Source organism: Camponotus floridanus, unplaced genomic scaffold (assembly GCF_003227725.1).
Source record: "Camponotus floridanus strain SB8 unplaced genomic scaffold, Cflo_v7.5 scaffold14, whole genome shotgun sequence".
NCBI classification, from domain to species: domain Eukaryota; kingdom Metazoa; phylum Arthropoda; class Insecta; order Hymenoptera; family Formicidae; genus Camponotus; species Camponotus floridanus.
The window spans coordinates 187933-209210 of NW_020229259.1; the positions used below are offsets into that span (position 1 = coordinate 187933).

At 34.9% G+C, this 21278-nt stretch overlaps 1 protein-coding gene across 5 annotated transcripts in view; it reads right to left on the reverse strand.

The window, feature by feature from the left end:
- LOC105257993 (RING finger protein nhl-1) overlaps positions 1-21278 on the reverse strand; it is a 92812-nt gene that overhangs the window by 14273 nt on the left and 57261 nt on the right. For 3 of the 5 annotated variants that reach the window (XM_011268976.3, XM_011268977.2, XM_011268978.3), the window contains 5 exons: positions 20332-20546; positions 19585-19856; positions 12105-12408; positions 6746-6868; positions 4993-6661 (listed from right to left, as the gene is read on the reverse strand). In XM_011268976.3, coding sequence (XP_011267278.2) covers positions 4993-6661; positions 6746-6868; positions 12105-12408; positions 19585-19856; positions 20332-20546 — 2583 coding nt within the window. The remainder of the gene's footprint in view (positions 1-4992; positions 6662-6745; positions 6869-12104; positions 12409-19584; positions 19857-20331; positions 20547-21278) is intronic. The other 2 variants (XM_025406339.1, XM_025406340.1) reach the window with 2 other exon arrangements.

Genomic DNA, 21278 nt, shown 5'->3' on the forward strand with positions numbered 1-21278 from the left:
TAAAGAAAAGTTAATATTCTCAAGCAATTTGAGCTCCCATCATTATATGACTTGAAATAAAATTAATTTATAAAATAATAAAATTAATTTATGACATATTAACCCATCTAATATAATACAATACTAATTATATATATTTATTAATTAGAGACAGACTTGTCAAATATGTTTACAGTTGTCATTTGCAAATATAATGAAGAGTTTCCATCATGATAACTTGAAATAAAATTAATTTATAAAATAATAGAATAATAAAATTCATTTATGACATATTAACCCATCTAATATAATACAATATTAATTATATATATTTATTAATTAGAGACAGACTTGTCAAATATGTTTACAGTTGTCATTTGCAAATATAATGAAGAGTTTCCATCATGATAACTTGAAATAAAATTAATTTATAAAATAATAGAATAATAAAATTCATTTATGACATATTAACCCATCTAATATAATACAATATTAATTATATATATTTATTAATTAGAGACAGACTTGTCAAATATGTTTACAGTTGTCATTTGCAAAAATAATGAAGAGTTTCCATCATGATATGACTTGAAATAAAATTAATTTATAAAATAATAGAATAATAAAATTCATTTATGACATATTAACCCATCTAATATAATACAATATTAATTATATATATTTATTAATTAGAGACAGACTTGTCAAATATGTTTACAGTTGTCATTTGCAAAAATAATGAAGAGTTTCCATCATGATATGACTTGAAATAAAATTAATTTATAAAATAATAGAATAATAAAATTCACTTATGACATATTAACCCATCTAATATAATACAATATTAATTATATATATTTATTAATTAGAGACAGACTTGTCAAATATGTTTACAGTTGTCATTTGCAAAAATAATGAAGAGTTTCCATCATTATATGACTTGAAATAAAATTAATTTATAAAATAATAAAATAATAAATTTCATTTATGACATATTAACCCATCTAATATAATACAATATTAATTATATATATTTATTAATTAAAGACAGACTTGTCAAATATGTTTACAGTTGTCATTTGCAAAAATAATGAAGAGTTTCCATCATGATATGACTTGAAATAAAATTAATTTATAAAATAATAAAATAATAAATTTCATTTACATTTGACATATTAACCCATCTAATATAATACAATACTAATTATATATATTTATTAATTAAAGGCAGACTTGTCAAATATGTTCACAGTTTATCATTTGCAAAAATAATGAATTATGCATTTGAATTGCGGGATAGAAAACGGATTAGTCGCTAAAATTATCGGATTACTTATTTCCTATAAAGTTCTCTTAGCTCGTTGCGAATTTTTGGATCTCTTCTGTCCAAAAGCATGAATTTGTCCCCATGTCTCGTGTGTGTTACCTATTTGTAGTCGCGCAAAATCCAGTATTCTACCACTTGTGAACACCTCTGACTTTCTCGTCGAGATTTCAGCTTGGTTGTGTACGTATCTCGAGATGTACAAAGGAGATTTATATCGTCAACTTGTAAAAACTTGTATCCTAAACGCTCTGAAGAAATATGAGAAGAGCCTGCTTGTAGATGACTGTGTCTGCTTTACCAAGATTTTTGCGAATCATTCAGAATGTGTGTCCAAGATTTTTATGATACGCGACATCTTTTATATTCATTTGTTATTTTACTGTAAAGAAAAAAAAACAAGAAAAATTAGATGCTAAGAATACAAGATTTTATATCGTTCATAAAAAAGAAAACACAAGTTATATCAATCTTTGCTCATTTGCCAAGAAATGATTGACCGCGTATAATATTAAATTAATCTACGCGCACGTAATATAACTTGACAATCAAAAAAGTAATCACTTTTGAGAAACATCCCCCTCGGGAAATCTCCGAAGCGGACGAAAATTTAAAGCCGCCTCTCCTCCAGGTCGATCATCGACCGATCAATGATGATATAAACGTAAAAACAATCTGTTAGTGCAATAAATAAATATGCATTTTTTTCTCGTACATATCGTATCCCGCTTGATATTATTCCAATGATAATACACGTATGGATAGGGACACTGAGAGTGATAAATCAGGGAATTAGATCGCGAGAGATTCTCTCGGGGCGGGGAGATTGACGGGGAAACATGGACAACTGAAAGAAAATGAAATATTACGGACAAAAATTTGTGAGCAGGCGGCAATCGACACTATTGTGCTTGTTATCATTCTGATACTGAGGATACGGTTGAGAGGGAAATAAATAATACGAGTTATCACAAGAGAAATGCAGTTTATTTACCACACCGACAAACTGTGACGCAAGCCTACTTGCTAAGGAGAGAGTACAAAAACTTATTATAGATACGCGTTGACGCGGAGGCGATTCACGTGGTGACAGGCTGCCCACGTGCGATCGCCGCCGACGTCTGACGCCATTTTTTCGGGGACGGCTTTAAAGCATGAATTGAAGCGTGAATTGCGAAGACTGCCTCGCTACTTGACGCGATGCCTGTCTATGTGTGTGTAATATATATACACATATATTTATATATGCATATGTGTACAAAAGGCGAAGCTACTTGAGCAATGATGCGGATTACGTAATCGCGGATCGACAAATGTAGGAACAATGGCACTCGGCCGTACATACGATTATCACAATATATAAAATGCAAATTTATCAAGTATACTGTAAAGTTTCCTATGTTCATGAACGTTCTCTGGTGGTGGCGGCTTTTATCTGGCGCCCAAAGAACGCGAGTTTCGAGCAGCAGTTCTCTCTTTTTAATAAGAGATAAAAATATATATATCTTCTTCTCTGGTTGTATTATAATTTTTTTCCAAATTGTCTATCAATTATTGATTCTGATAGTAATTAATTTTGCCCTGTGATTCCGAGCCTAATTTTGGAAACTAATTAGCATGTGATTGAAGTTAATTGAATATTAATCAGAATTCGAGCATGTAATGATGTGTAATAATAATGACACTGATTAGTATGATCTCTAAATTATTGTCCCCTTTTGTCTCAAACTAATCGTGCGGTCATGAAAGGGTTAAACAATTTAAAAATCTACAATTATGCTTTATAAGAATTAAGTGTTTTGTTACACTGAGAAAAACCGTTTAATTGTACCAACAAGACGTATATGATTGAAGACATTTTGTTAAATTAAACAAGAATTTCTAATTATCATGATAAGACTCAATTTTTTATAACTAGAACGTTTAATAGATTTTACTATAAGGATTTGGTTAGTATTTTCTGGTTGAATCTATAAAATTTCTTGTTATATTAACTTCTGTGCTTGCCGCTAAGCGGTGAGCCACTCTTAACTTTATTCGTATTAAATATTTGCCATGAAATGTATATAAAAAACTAGTATTAACATTAAATCCAAAGTATATATTTTTTCTCTTACGAGCAGTAGTGTCAGAAAGAGGACGCTAGCTCTCTGATTGTGTGTGTTTGAGCTACATCCCCTTCTTGCATCACTTGCATAAGTTTAATTTCTAACAAACTAAATTTAAAATAATTTATTCAATAATCTGAATTGAATTTATCCAATAATCTTGTTGGAATTCAAAATATTAAACAGACTGTTGAGATTAGATTGAAAAAATTTTAGACAACTTGGTGCTGAGGAGTTTAGTATTATTAACCAGAAAATTTGATAAATTTAACAGGAAGAAATTAATCAGATTCATCTGGTAATTTCTACAAGAATTCTGGTTCGTTCATTTTCCAACAGACATACTGGTTGAATCTACCAGAATTCTAATTAATGCAACCAGATTTTTTTCTCAGTGTATTTTTTTTCTCTTACAAGCAGTAGTGCCAGAAAGAGGACGCTAGCTCTCTGATTGTGTGTGTTTGAGCTGCATCCTCTTCTTGCATCATTGTTTATCAGTTTAATTTCTAACAAAGTGAATTTAAAATAATTTATTCAATAATCTGGATTAAATTTATCCAATAATCTTGTTGGAATTCAAAATATTAAACAGACTTTTGAGATTAGATGGAAAAAATTTTAGACGACTTGGTGCTGGCGAGTTTAGTATTATTAACCGGAAAATTTGATAAATTTAACAGGAAGAAATTAATCAGATTCATCTGGTAATTCCTACAAGAATTTTGATTCGTCCATTTTCCAACATACTGGTTGAATCTATCAGAATTCTAATTAATGCAACCAGATTTTTTTCTCAGTGTATTTTTTTTCTCTTACAAGCAATAGTGCCAGAAAGAGGACGCTAGCTCTCTGATTGTGTATTTGAGCTGCATCCTCTTCTTACATCACTGTTTATCAGTCTAATTTCTAACAAACTTAATTTAAAATAATTTATTCAATAATCTGGTTTGAATTTATCCAATAATCTTGTTGGAATTCAGAATATTAAACAGACTTTTGAGATTAGATGGAAAAAATTTTAGACGACTTGGTACTGGCGAGTTTAGTATTATTAACCGTAAAATTTGGTAAATTTAACAGGAAGAAATGAATCAGATTCATCTGGTAATTCCTACAAGAATTTTGATCCATTTTCCAACATACTGGTTGAATCTATCAGAATTCTAATTAATGCAACCAGATTTTTTCCTCAGTGTACTGTCATAATTACATCTACGCATTGTCTCGCTAATTGACAAAATCCCAGTCATAGAATTGGCTCTAATAATATTTTGATGAGGATTAAAATCCTTTCGTGAACAAGACAAAATATTGGGAGAGAAAACTGCTGCATCGTCACTCGCGACAAGAAGAGAGTCTCGTCAGTTTCTGTGTGCGTGTGTAAGGTCCACGGTCTCTCATCATGAACGCCGACAACCGACACCGTCGAGATAAAGCATCGGGATGGACCGAAAGAGAAGAGACCCATGTACGGTGTCTGTGTACGTGAGAGAAAAGTAGATAGTCCGACTTGGGAAATTACAGGAGGAGGTTCGTTAGAACGGTGTAACACAGTACGGACACACAGAAGACGGTGGTTACCATTTGCACCGGTATACTGACAATGGCGCCAACGGGCCGCGTTTCCTCGCGCTCGCCGAGAAGCCTCGACTGCTCGCCCTTCGACTGAGTAGCGTTCGCGAGTAGTAATGCACCGTTCTCAGTGTTAGTTTTCGTTACGAGGTCGGTCGTTTGGGAACGAATCGTGCTCTCCTGCGCGCTGCGCTTCCCTACACGGCCATCAGCGACGTCGTCATCGTCGTCGTCAAGTATCACCCACCCGTTCTCATCGATGCCACTATCCTCGATCCCCCTCGAAGCTTCGTTTTCCCTCGCGAGCCCTTCGATCTGGGCGACGTCTCGATTGTAGGGGACCTCGAGGCCAGGAGGGGTTGCCCGTTCGGACTCGCTCTCGGACTCGTCGGAGACCAGCCATCCGTTCTTACCCAGACTGCTCTGCTTGTATACGCGGCTTCTGGACGGACCCTCGGATGAGCCTGGTTCGCTCGGGGGAGTCATCTCGACGTCGTCCATCGCGATGTTCGAGGTATCCTCGAGATTGTCCAATGTTTCATGTTCTCGCTCGACGATTGGAATAGGTTCTTCGTAGCCGTCCTCGGTCTTCTCGACAATCTGATCGTCCATGAATCCAAAGCCCGATGGGATCGCGGACATTGTCTGCAGATCCTGCTGGAGATCCTGCTCTGTGATCACCCAACCGTTATCGTCGAACATCTCCTCGATGCTTCTCTCGTCGATAATGGAGGCGCTTCGGCGCTTTAGGTCCCTCTCGTAACGATCGTCGGGTGTCTTGCTGCTCTCGCCTAGGCCCGAACTGACACTCAACACCGTAGTCTCCTCGTCGTTCCCGGAACTCGAAGAATCTTCGTTTTTCTCGCCAACCTCGCGTTTCTCGCTGCCTTTGTAGCCGGAATCGTTCTTGTCTTCCTCCCTTTTCTCCTTCTTCACGTTGCAATTTTCATCCCGAGACTCGTCGTCCTCAACCTCCTCTTCGTCCTCCTCCTCGGAGCCGCTATCGGAATCACTTTCCTCCGATTCACTGTCGGATATCGTTCGCCCGCTGATGGAACTCGAACACTCGGAGACAGTTTGGGACTCTTTGGATCTCGATCGGTCTCTGGAGATCGGCTCGTCGATCGTCTCGACAGATCGACTCATGAGATCCGACGTGCGCTGCTCGCCGACAATCGCGTCGACGTCCTCCACGACGATCCGAAGTAAACATGGCGCGTCTTCTGGCTTTTCACGCTTCTCACCATCGCGTCCTCTCGTCTCGGTGTCATCGTCAATCGCGAGAGTAGATCCGTCCCGTTCGCGATCAACGCCGGCTATCAACGAGATCTCATCGTTCCCGGAACGACCTTCCACTAACGTGGCCTCGTCTTGGGCTGCCACGCTCGCTACTCGACTATCGCCACGGCTACCCTCGAGGAGATCACTCTCGGGTTCGCTAATCGCGAGGTGGGAGGAGGTGGATGAGGTGATCGATTTGTCGGTGTCCGTAATAATAATGTCCGTTCGTGACGAGCGAGTGTTTGTCGCCCGCGGCGGTTTAAGTGCGTCCCCGTCGTCGTCGACGTTAAAAGCGTAATCCGCGATCGTGGCCGTAGCCGCGATTACTTTATTAACGTCCTCGTCGCGACCGGCCGAGTACCTTCTTTCGTCGGTACTACCGTCCGCGCTAATCGCCCTAAAACGATTACGATCGTGGGGGTTACTGGAATTAGAAGTGGCCTCATCGTGAGCAGTCGTTTGAGCTACGTGCGCTACGAACCTGCTGGTGTAGCCGCCCGGCGTCGTCGACGTCGTCGTCATCGCGGCGCCGCCGCTCGGTGCCGTCATCGTCGTCGTCATCGTCGTCACGGATTGCGCGGGGCTCCCCCTCGGCGACGAATACCTGAGACACGAGGTGATCGGTCGGAACTTTCTCTCTCTTTTTTTGGGGGGGGGGGGGGGTTAAGTGCTTTGTTTCTACTACTTCTAAGGGGTACGTTTCGCAGGGTGTGCCAGACTGATTGCGTCCTCGAGAACTTATCGGACGTGGCACATCGATAATCTCTCTCTCATCAAGATTCCGGTCACGTTATTTCGACTGTTGTCGGCTGCTTGGCCGAGCTTATCGAAAGGTCTTCCATTAGTATCCAAGCGCGAGATTGTACGATTAGTAAGTTTCGCTGCTCTATATATTTCAAAATGTTGACAAGCTATTCAATTCGGTTTCTCAGTCGTCATATTTTATAGAAACGTCTCATGCAAATAAATCAGAAATCGCGACAGTTAATCGTTTATTTAGATGAATGAAAAGCCGCACTGAGAAAAATCGTTTGATTGTACCAACAAGATTTGTATATGATTGAAGGCATTTTGATTAAAGATGTTTTGTATCTATTTTCCAAATATTGAGAATTTAATGAAAATTGTACAGAATGTCCTTACATATGTTTAGAATCTTCAGTACAATTTTTAAATCGATTCTTCGAGGAGACTTAAGGCGTAAGACTTAAGAAATTGACCAATCACAATATAATCAGAATATTCTCTTAATAGTTAATTGTAATTGGTCAATTTCTTAAGTCTTACGTCTTAAGTCTCTTTAAAATCTCATTGTAGACGACGCTTAAGGCGTTCACAAGTTATAAGGATTTTAATTTGCATCGAATTAACATGTGTTCTTATGGGAAACGTATAATCACGTCGATTCAAATGAGCACATGGAAATAATATTCAGAATTTGTTGAAAATTTGCAAAAGTTTAGATATAGAGGAAATATTTGGTCAAATAACATTATACAAGTACTAAGTGATTAAAAAGATATTAAATATAATTTAATGAAGTTAGCCATGTCACAAGGCGAAATTCTCTGCCAAAAGTTAATTATTTCGATTAACAAAATTCGGAATATTTCAGTAAAAACGCAATAAATATTAAAAAATACATCTCTACACTGTAGCTAACATCAAATTGTAATCCACAATTTCTTACTCAAAACACACCAAAAGTGGATATATTCGTCAATATTGATTTTTAGCTACTTTTTGCTGGGATTGTACATATAAAACATCCTTAAGATCTTTTTATAATAATTTTATATAATAATTTTAATAATTTTAATAATTTTATAACATTTTCTGAGATTATACATACAAAACATCCTTAAATCAAACAAGAATTTCTAATTATCATGATAAGACTCGATTTTTTATAACCAAAACGTTTAATAAATTTTACTATAAGGATTTGGTTAGTATTTTCTGGTTGGATCTATAAAATTTCTGTTACATTAATTTCTTTGTTTGCCTAGTCAGCGAGCCACTCTTAACTTAACTCGTATTCAATATTTTTGCCATAGAATGTATATAAAGAACTAGTATTAACATTAAACCCAAGGTATATTTTTTTTCTCTTACGAGCAGTAGTGCCAGAAAGAGGACGCTAGCTCTCTGATTGTGTGTGTTTGAGCTGCATCCTCTTCTTGCATCACTGTTTATTAGTTTAATTTCTAACAAACTGAATTTAAAATAATTTATTTAATAATTTGTATTGAATTTATCGAATAATCTTGTTGGAATTCAGAATATTAAACAGACTTTTGAGATTAGATGGAAAAAATTTGAAACGACTTGGTGCTGGCGAGTTTAGTATTATTAACCGGAAAATTTGGTAAATTTAACAGGAGGAAATTAATCAGATTCATCTGGTAATTCCTACAAAAATTCTGGTTCATCCATTTTCCAACAGACATACTGGTTGAATCTACCAGAATTCTAATTAATGCATAAATTATTTTAATATCGCTAGTCAATTAATCAAAGTTTAATTACGACGTTATGGTCATAGCGTTATAATTAATAAACCAAAATTCTGATTAGGTTAGGTTAGGTCTGATTAGTTTTGGTCGATTACATTATTTCCAATGATCCTCTAATTAATGCAACCAGATTTTTTTCTCAGTGCGAGTCTCTCAAAGTTTCTCGTCCTTAAAATTCGAAGCGAATTTCTTTGATCGAGTAATTAATTAATTAGTAATAAAAGTCGATAGATTCTTCAAATAAAGAGCGACTGTACCACTTTATTAAGGTCTATTTACACATATCCGTGATGTGTGAGTGCCGTATCAGTGTCGTGTCAGTAACATCCATAATGTATCAGTGATGATTATTCACATATATCCGTATAGTTTGATCAGTTTGAATTCAGTGATTTTCAAGATGGCTCAGTTTTTTATATTTAGGATGCGATAAATCGTATAGCACGGGATATTGACGCACTAATTCAATAAGTTGTTCATCATTCATTTTTACAAGCTTAAAAATGTCTATATAAATATAGGTATAAGCTTATAAAGATTTTTCCATGTCTCAAGTAAATTACTTTCTTTAAGTCAACATGTAGATTTGAAATACAAATAAAATATTATATTAAGCATAATTTTACTGTAAAATTTTATCGTAAAATTACACAATATTTCACTTTCATCTAAATCCACGATTTGATCCAAGTAATCTGCTTGGCATCAAATACTCTATAAATAAATTTACTGACCGTCGTAATGTATGTGTGAAAGAACAAAAATATCGTTCGCAATAAACACAATATTACTATGCGGATACTGAACTGAAACTGAACGATCCGAATACGATACAAAGGAATATTTAACGATATTTATCATCACTGATACCGACGAAAAATCACGGAACGGATGCGACACTGATACGTCACGAATATGTGACGTATCAGTGTCCTGTAAACAGACCTTTACCCGTTTCGCGAGAGCAGATGCTCGTGGCCAAATCCTTGCGCCCTAATGTATTACGATTCATCGCCAGGCTGAGCGGTTAATCAGTTTCCGCAGCGGTACGTGAAAAGTTTCTGATAGCAGCGAGCGCGATAGTGAACGAAACACGTGATTCTTTTACAAAGGTCGGAAGGAACCCTACCGGTCCGGGCCGGAAAGCACTTACGACGGTGCCAAGCTCTCTCTCCCTGTTCTCTCGATCGTTTTTCGCTTCCTTAAGGGTCATAGTTTCGATCTCGAGGCGATCTCGAATGTGTTGCAGGTGGGGGAGAGAAATCACTTTAGAATTCAGCGCGAGTTGAATGCGGCCGCGCGTTCGGTATTGTACTCTCGAATGCGGCGAGGGAGAGAACAAATTTGGATGCGTGCATGCGATGCACCGCAAGTAAACAAGAAAACACGCGAACGAGCTTCGCGATAGCTCTCGTAGCGAGAATACAGGGGTTCTTGATGAATTGATTCCTCAGAGTCGCGAAGCGAGAAAGATAATACACGTGATTGAGAATTGTTGCGGGGAACGAGAGAGAATTGGAATTAATTTTCTCGATTTCATCGTAAAAGGAAGATTCATAAAATCTTGAATGAGTAAATATTTAATTATGTCACAAATATTTAGTCTGTACTGGAAGAAATATTATTTTCGTAAAGAAAAGTTTTTCAATATAATTCTTTTTTATTTTATGCTCTCGCTGTCTCAACCTTAGCCATATCTTTTATTCTTATTATCGTAAGCAATTTCTATTTTCATAGGGGTAAACAGTATAATGATTGGCCACTTAAGCAAGATCGCAAAACAAAAATTGAATTATTAACCTGAATTTAATAATTTAGAAAAAAAAATTACTACTAATAGTTGTAAAAAATAATAATGATTCATAATAAAATAAAATCCATCATAAAAATTTAGGAATTAATAAAAATTATGTAAAAAAACACTTATCCTGTCAAAAAAGAGTCATTGGCCATATTAACACAGTTATTGTCTAACAGTTTGACAGTGATTGGCCTCTAACCATGCAAGAACATAATTAAACAGTGAGTACATAATTAAACAGTGACAAAGAAATTATTTGGCATCAAAAAACTAAAATTATTAAATCAATATATATTTTATTACATATATTTAATATAAGAGATAAACATTATTATTGTATATTAATTATTATATATTAATTATAATATAAACAAGAGAAACAAATTTTGTTTAACAAGTATTATTTTTAACTAGACGAACTTTTTTTGGAAATATTTCATTTTTCAAAATTTTTGGTTTTTAAAATTGCCTGATCTTTCTTTTTTTTGTTTTTTTGGTTTTTTATCAGTATTTTCTTTTTTAACATTATTTAACAGTATTTTAACAGTATTTTAACAGTATTTTCTTTATTGTCAATTTTTTCTTTTTGTGACATTATTTTTTTCCTGTTGTTTTTGTAATCTTGCTATTTTTTTTTGTTCTTTTAATTTTTCAGCAAGTTTTTTCTTTTCTAATATGGTTACAGCTGAAAAATATATCTTTTTAGTAATAACAAATATAACTTACTGTCTTATCTGTCACTCGATGTAAGAGGCCAATAACTGTCACATAGTTTCCATAACCACAAAACAATAATTGGTCGAATGGTCAATTACTGTTGTAAAACGTCAATCGTATGTTAGTCGTTGGCATAATATAATTTTTTAAAATATGTATGTTATTTTCACCGATATGAATTTTTTTTACAAAATTTAAACTTCATTAATGCATGTCTATCACGAAAACAAAAATTATATGTCATAAAAACATTAAAAAATTTGCAAATTGTTGGTTCCACTCTTACGGTTTTTTGATTGAATGGCGATAATTTTCAAGTATGTTACCAAAGTCATTTTAATCATTATTTATATAAATTGTAATATATAGAAAATAATTAAATATTAATTGTAATTTAAATTTGAAGCAGAAAAATGTATTAAATATTTTTTTATTTGTAATTAAAAACATTTTAATAGTATTTTCTTTTAATCTTTAATTTTTTTAAATGTGGCCAATCATTGTAGAGTGACTAATAACTGTACTGTTTACCCCTATTTGACGATCATCAACTGATATGAATTTCTTTAACGTAATTACTACATCCAAATCACGAAATCGATTAATCAATTATTCTTTATGTCAATACAGAACATTAATTTCTATTAATATAATCAAGAAAGTTACACATTAAGCATCAATTTCATCAAATTTTATTAGACAACCCCTGAAATATCTCGCTGGAAATCAAAGTTGATCATATCAGTTGAGAGTCAAATCTCTCGTCGGATCTCGTAGAATCACATCTTTAAAAGGGAGGTACTTGCCTGATGGAGGGTGAATCCTCTTTGCTTCCCCTTCTAGCTTCGGCGCTGCGAGCGAGCAGAGGCCCGATGTCGGTACGAGCCATGGCAGATTCGTTTCTCTGACGATCCTGAGACGCGACGGAGGTGACAGACGGAGAGGCATTGGACGCATGAACGTCCGTCTCCGACTCTTCCTCGGTGTCCGACTCCGTCTCTTCGGAGGAGCTGCTCGTCTCCTCGTCCTCGTCCTCCTCTTCGTCCTTCTTCTTCGTCGCAGGCTCCTCTCGTGGCGCCTGAATCGGTGGTGGTGGAGCCGCACGATTACCTGGAAAAAAAATGGGGAAACTTTGTTAATTCCATTTCCGTGATTTTCATCTCGAGCCCCAGCTCGAAAGAGAAATGCATCGATTATCAAGAACTTTATTAATACATTTTTTTCTTCCTCATCGACACGTTTCATGGGAAAACCATGTCTAATTTCGATTTAGGATTGCACGAGACCAAGTTAGTCTTGAATTATTCTTGGATTAGTCTTGAATTTCAAGACAAGATCAAGACAAGATTTTTTATTATTAAGACAAGATTTTTTATTATTAAGACAAGATTTTTTATTATAATTAGTTATCAAGACAATACCAAGACTAAGACTGTCAAGTTATTAGTCTTATCAAGATTATTGGTTCTCAAGAAAACTAAAATATTTATATTTGTAAATGAAAAAGAAAAAAAAATCACTGTATACGAATTTAAAAAAATTTTATTCAATAAAAACATTTATAAAAACAAATACACAAAAAGGCAAGTAAGGCCACCGGCGTTAGAAGTTGACGCAAAAAAAGGAAAATGAATTGTAAACACGTGTTAATTTACAATCATGTTAATAATCCCGAAATACATTAATTAACGCAAACGTTTCGATCCTCTCCAGATCCTTTTCAACGCATATAATAATAATATAGAATAATCCGTTATGTAACGCACGTGAAAGTCATGTAATAATAATATAGAATAATCCGTTAAGTAACGCACGTGAAAGTCATGTCAAAATCATCAATTACACTTTTTGAAATCTAAATACAAATATGATCGTAGCGCAAACAGACAAAATTAATAAAGTCAAAATTTCGCACAAGTTTACAATTCATTTTCCTTTTTTTCATCAACTTTTAACGCCGGTGGCCTTACTTGCCTTTTTGTATATTTGTTTTTATATTTATTATTCTGCGCCACCCATTCCTAATATTTTTATCTTAAAAACATTTATATTAATAAATTTAAAAATATTTAATATTAATACAATATAACATTTTTATAAATTAGAAATCAAACTCGCAAATTTTAGACATTAAAGAGCATTTTATCCAGGAATTGATGCAGTACTTTTAAAGATTTACTTTGTAATCTGGTTCTATTTTTTGACATAGTTAGAGTTTTCCTATTGAAAAAAGTCTTTCTACTGACACGGATGAGACAGTTGAACTTAAAATGTCTCGAACCATTTTTGACAATGTAGGATAAATATGAACATGATTTTTTTACCACTCCAAAATATTTATATCTGCACATTCCCTTGAAGCCTGTAAATAGTTATTCATTTCTGTTTTCCATAAAACAGTAAATGTCTTTTTATGTAAATAAACGACATTTATATCGATTACATAGTAATAATTATAATTAAAATATAATACAATAGTAATAATTATTTCAAATTATATTACAAAAATTATGTTAAATATTATTTAAATAATTTTTTAATATTAGAGGATTATTGAAAAAATGTAGTCGACCAAACTAGCCAGAAAATTTGTTTATTAGTATGACGTTTCGACCATATGGTTGTGGTCCTTATCAAGTATATACTGGAAGATTTATAAATTAATTAATTAATTAACGGTTTGAATACATAGTACGCTCAACGAATTAAAGTGTGAACAATTTTTATACCGATGTAATAATAATCAGGAGACAGGCATAGACGATAATCTTGTAAAACTGCACAAGTCACATTAACAAAAAACGTTATAATTAACTTTAATAATTACCTTAATAATTATTTTAATAATTACTTTAATAATTACTATAATAATTTAATAAACTTTAATAATTACTTTAATAATTAACTTTAATAATTACCACGAACGCTTGAGAATTATTACCAATTGGTTTAGGAAATCTACATGGTCTCGGAGGTACATCAATTATTATTCGAACCACCCGCTAAAATATAAAATTAACACTATCTATAATTTAGTTGATCATGCTATTTTATTATCTAATGACTGCTTCAAACAAGAAAATATCAAGCTAGTATATGACACGCTAATCAATCATTGTTTTCCAGAACATATCATACATAGACACATTCAAAAAAGAATTAATTTTTTAAATAATCGCGACCACAATGATACCGTTGACGTGAATCCTACTCGTTCAGACAAGATTCATTTTATTACAATACCATACGTAGAGAATACGAGTCATGATCTGTACCGTCTTTTGCGAAATAGTGGTTTTAACGTCGTCTACAAAATAACAAAAAAACTAAATAATTTAATTAGACGCGATAAAGATAGCTTACACAATAATGACAAGACAAGTGTTGTATACAAATTAAATTGTAAGGATTGTAATTTATCATACATTGGGCAAACAAAAAGACATTTACGTACGCGAGTGAAAGAACATTGTAATAATATAAAGTTACATGAAACTAATCACTCGGTCATTAGCAAACATAGATTGGAATCCGGACACGATTTTGACTGGTCGAAACCTAATATTTTGCACAATGAAAAGTATGTTCGAAAGAGAAAAATTGCTGAGATGTTTTTTATCAAGAGATTTAATAATCTAATCAACCTACAGAAAGACACGGATAGTTTAAACAATATTTACGACAAAATAATAAAGGTCACGTAATTTCGTTTTTCCTCTAGTTGTGTTCAGTTTCTTGACGAAAAGTCTCACACGGACGCATCAATTTCTCTCAAATTCAAATCTAGTTAAATAACATTTTTTGTTAATGTGACTTGTGCAGTTTTACAAGATTATCGTCTATGCCTGTCTCCTGATTATTATTACATCGGTATAAAAATTGTTCACACTTTAATTCGTTGAGCGTACTATGTATTCAAACCGTTAATTAATTAATTAATTTATAAATATTAATTTATAATCGTAATATTAATTTATAATCTTCCAGCATATACTTGATAAGAACCACAACCATATGGTCGAAACGTCGTATTAATAAACAAATTTTCTGGCTAGTTTGGTCGACTACATTTTTTCAATGATCCTTTGATTATTTGACTAGCGACAATAAATTATTTTATAATTTTTAATATTAGATAAAAAATTATTAATAAAATCGAGACAAGACAATACAAGACAAGATTTTTGCTACCAATATTCACTCAAGAGCGAGACAAGATTTAAATTTTTCAAAATTTTCAATACAATATTTTTACGAATATTGTCTTGGGTCTTGTGTAACCCATATTTCGATCTAAGGGAATACGTAACGTCGAACTGAAATAACAGTCACGAATAGGGGAAACAGGAGAGACAAGCAGTGGACTTGTCGTGGGAATGCAGCCTCCGTAGCGTTGACGGCTGACGGAAACGCGATGAGAAAGCGGTCCGATCATATCGATTGTCGACGGTGGTCGGAAACAGCGCGCGAATATTGCCACCATGTTCGTCCGCGTGTCTCGCCGATGGCGAGACACGTCGTCGCCTCCGTCCTTAACGCGCGGTGGGTCTCTGATGTGACGTGGTCGGGACATGACGTCGGCGAAAACGAGGCGACGACGCGCGTTAACTGCTGAGGACGCCGAATGGATAATGCAATTACCGTTGTCGATCTCGCTCTCGAATCTCGAAGTATCGTTCGCGCGAGCTGACCTCTCCTCCTCCGTCTCTCGACCCCTCTTCGCCCGGAATCCGGCGAATTGCGACATCGTAACGCGGTTGTAGCGCGACGCTCCGCGTTTTACGCGTACGCCCTTTGCATACGGGATTGGGACAGGAGTGGCGGACGTGGACATTTGCGATCGAACGCGGAACATGCCCTTTACAACCGTCAATTTATCCGTTAATTCCGTCAAGTCTCCATTCATGTCGCTTCCTTTGAACGAATAATTTATATTTATAATTTATATGTTCCACCTACAAAAAAAAATCGTAACTTTGAAACAAATAATCCTATCGACTTTTATCTTGGCTTGTTTTAAGAAGAAGGTTCAAGCTACATGTAAAAAAATCGCTCACTTTGAAATGTAATGTTTACAATAAAGTATAATTATTTAAACTTTGCAAAAAATCAAACTTTTAGAGAATAAAGATTAATCGAAAAATCGTAGAATTTATGCGCTAATTATAAACTTAAAGTTTCATTTAAATGTGATTACAACTTTATTATGAATCGAACGTGTGTGTGCATATTCAGAAAAAAATGTAATATATATTTAAAAAAATGAAATTAAGCTCATACTTTAGATATATTGATATTTAAGCTTTTCATAGTCTGCCATTTTGAATTTAAATTTTGATGGTAAATTTGAAATCAGTTCCCAAAAATCTATCTTCATATAAAACATCTCTTTTGGAAAAGCCGAAGGTATGAAGGGGTTAAATGAAAAAGTCAAACAACTAGTTGGGTGATCGAAGAACAAGGATTCCTACAACATGTTACACTTCTATTAATGACGTGAATGAATTTGAATTGATTAAATTTGTTGCCGCGCGTTTTTCCAAGTTCGATATTTTTGTCGCGTTTTCGAAATACGAGAGAGTTTTCCCTGCCTCGAATTAAACCCTCCGAAATGGAGATAAATGAAAGGTTGAACGCAATTTGTCCGTGCATTCAATTTCCACGCTCAACGGAGCTGCAGAGAAACACAATGGATGCGCTAGGGGCAGTCGCCCGGGGTGCGAGGCCAACAAAGACGTGTTTTCCCGAACCTCTTCGTATAAACAATAGCTAATAGAGAAGGGCGCGAAACCTGGGAAATTGGGACATGCCGCGAATAGAGCAGCTTCCAGCTGCTATAAAAGGCTCCGAATTGCTCCGGTTGCATTATTTCTTCTAATAATTTTCGAGGAGGAATTTTAGAGAAAAAAACCGTCGCGCGCGAAATATTGCTCAAAGTAATTATATCAATTAAACCAGACAGAAATATAAATCATCCCCCTAATATCATCGCGTAAGCGTTCAAAAAAATCTCATATTCTTTCTACGAAAGCGAAGATGTCTGCTCCAGAAGAAACTTATATTAACTTCTTAAGAATGTTTTGTATGTACAATCCCAGCAAAAAGTAGCTGAAAATCAATATTGACAAATATCTACTTTTAGTGTATTTTGAGTATGGGAAATTGTGTGGAATATTACAATTTGAGCTTAGCTACAGTGCAAGGATGTATTTTTTAATATTTATTACGTTTTTATTGAAATATTCCGAATTTTGTTAATCGAAATAATTAACTTTTGGCAGAAAATTTCGCCTTGTGTCAGATACATGGTTAATTTCATTGAATTATATTTAATATCTTTTTAACCAGTTAGTATTTGCATAATATTATTCGACCAAATTATTTCCTCTGTATCTAAACTATTTTAAACAAATTCTGAATATTATTTCCATGTGTTTTTGTCGTTTGAATCGACATGTTAACATTAAAATGAAATTAGAAAATTATAATTGATTTATTAATTTATGTATACTTATGGATAATTATTTTTATAAATTTAATTTTCATATATAAATTTATATATAAAAATTAAACTTATATATTATATTGGAAGTTTTAATGGTATTTGAAATAATAATTTTAAATATTTCTATAATTATATATTTAATTTATAAGATAATAAATTTAGAATTATTTATAATTTATTATTTAATTTTTATAGTTTGTGAAAGAACTTTAGGGTTGTCTTTATTAGTTTTGATTGTTCGATATCATTGTAATGAATTATATTATTTATTTAATTTTAGAAAATTTTAAAATATATTTTTATATATAATAATATTTAAAAAATTTATATGCAAATTAAAATCCTTATAACTTGTGAACGCTTTAGTGAATCGATTTAAAAATTGTACTGAAGATTCTAAACATATGTAAGAACATTCTGTACAATTTTCATTAAATTCTCAATATTTTGAAAATGGATACAAAACATTCTTAATCGAAATGATTAACTTTTGACAGAAAATTTCGCCTTGTGACAGATATATGGCTTTATTGAATTATATTTAATATCTTTTTAACTAGTTAATACTTGTATAATATTATTTGACCAAATATTTCCTCTGTATCTAAACTTTTGCAAATTTTCAACAAATTCTGAATAATATTTCCATGTGTCTTTGTCATTTGAATCGACGTGGTTTTACGTTTCCCATAAGAACACATGTTAATTCGGTGCAAATTAAAATCTTTACAACTTATGAACGCCTTAAGCGTCGTCTACAATAAGATTTTAAGGAGACTTAAGACGTAAAGACTTAAGAAATTGACCAATTACAATCAAGTATTAAGAGAATATTCTGATTATATTGTGATTGGTCAATTTCTTAAGTCTTACGCCTTAAGTCCCCTTAAAATCTCATTGTAGACGACGCTTTAGTGTATTGATTTAAAAATTGTACTGAAGATTCTAAACATATGTAAGGACATTCTGTACAATTTTCATTAAATTCTCAATATTTTGAAAATGGATACAAAACATTCTTAATCGAATTGATTAACTTTTGACAGAGAATTTCGCCTTGTGACAAATACATGGCTTCATTGAATTATATTTAATATCTTTTTAACTAGTTAATACTTGTATAATATTATTTGATCAAATATTTCCTCTGTATTTAAACTTTTGCAAATTTTAAACAAAAATTCTGAATATTATTTCCATGATTGGTCAATTTCTTAAGTCTTACGCCTTAAGTCCCCTTAAAATCTCATTGTAGACGACGCTTTAGTGTATTGATTTAAAAATTGTACTGAAGATTCTAAACATATGTAAGGACATTCTGTACAATTTTCTGTACAATTAAATTCTCAATATTTTGAAAATGGATACAAAACATTCTTAATCGAATTGATTAACTTTTGACAGAGAATTTCGCCTTGTGACAAATACATGGCTTCATTGAATTATATTTAATATCTTTTTAACTAGTTAATACTTGTATAATATTATTTGATCAAATATTTCCTCTGTATTTAAACTTTTGCAAATTTTAAACAAAAATTCTGAATATTATTTCCATGATTGGTCAATTTCTTAAGTCTTACGCCTTAAGTCTCCTTAAAATCTCATTGTAGACGACGCTTTAGTGAATCGATTTAAAAATTGTACTGAAGATTCTAAGCATACGTAAGAACATTCTGTGCAATTTTCATTAAATTCTCAATATTTTGAAAATAGGTGCAAAATATCCTTAAACTATTGTCCGCATTCTTGAAGGTGATTAATAATGCAGGATTAATTACCTGCGCCTAAAAAACGGCTCTGAAAGGGCGTCCTCGGCGCCGGCGCGATGTTGGACGACTCCCTGGGTGTCGTGACGGCTGGCACCGATGACACAGCGGTGGGCGTGTTGGTCGGCGGCGTCCTCGACAGGTATTTCTGCTTCATCTCCTCGGTCGAGAACGGCGCCCCGGTGTTGCGTATCCCCGATCCCGTCGAGCTTTCGGAGCCAGTGCTCGAGTCCGACGAGGCGCTCCTGGCCGCGGGCGGAGCGTGAGTTTCCGCCGAAGTTCTCCTGTTCGGAAGAGCAACGATATTACAAACAAGCACGTTAATAACGCAGAATGGAGAACTCGGCCGAGTTACTTGTTTGCCGTAACAACGTCAGGCACAAACTCGTCGCTTAAGTCCGACATAGCTGGCTAGAGCCGGGACTGCGAATCTCGCGGTTCCCGTCCGTAGTGATTAATATCCGCGCGAGCAAACACGCCTTTGGTCCTTTCGTCCCTTCGGGGGTCCCCGATGTGTTAGTTTATCATCTTGATACATCGCCCTTGGCGAGCGAGTAAAGGTAATTTTCACTGGGATTTTCCTCGACGCGGTGTTAATTCTTGAAATGCGCTCTCCAAATCGCGGTCTCAAATTTTTCATCCAAGATTCAATTATACGTTTTATTTCATTTGACAGTTCGTGACAATCGATCTTACGTTTTTCGAGGTGTGAAGAGGAATTTCAAGCCTACATTTTACGTTAACAATTTTTCGAAATACCTGACGATAGCCGATCTCCTGACCGGCTGTTCCTCGGGTTCCGCGAGTTCCCTCGGCGGCGGGGGATGAACGGGAACCGGCGTCGACGTCGGCTGCCTCTCCTCCACCGTCTCGGCGTGGGCGGCGGCGCTCTTGTTCTGCTTCTTGATCCTGGAGATCTCGTCGTCCTCGCTGGTCTGCCTCGCCATCGCGGTCGGTACCTTTCTCACTTGTACCTGCGCGTCAAAAGAGCACTTATTCGCGAGAAGAAACGCGCCGCGCGTGCATCGCCGGTCGTGAAATCGCCCCGCGACAGGGACTGTCGTCCCTTCGGCCCCTCGCGATCGCCTCTAACATCCTCGAGACACCCTCTCCGCGCCGAGGTTCACGATCGAGAGGGGTCCCCAGCAACCGCGATGTGTCGCGCGATTTATCGAAACGCGCGGAATCCGCGCTTGCATTTAAATGCGACATTACGCGTGACAGGTGGCGAATACGTGAATCGGCGGGGAGATTGCACTCGGGGGATGCGGCCTGCGCCCGCGTAAACAGGTGCGTGTGATACGAGACTAAGTGGGTGGCGTATTAATGATAAAGACGTGATAAAAAGTGTAAAATGATTGTATTATCTCCACATATTCGCAGTATTTCGTACAAAATACAACGTTTTTCCGTCGACTACTATTGGCGCACTTACTCGATATATGTATATATTACTCTTTCTCACTATCTATGTCCTATCTATCTACGTGAAATCGTTAGCAAATTAACGCTGCATAATTCGGTAAACGATGGGCACTTTATCAATCGCATTCGTAAAAATGACGTGTACAGCACTCGATATAAATTATTATAGATTATAATAGAAAGTGGCGGTCCGTGTTTGTACGTTCATTGGCTTTTTTTTTAACACCAGCCGCTATCATCCGAACAATGGGATGCGCGACATCGAACAATTCGTTCGTTGC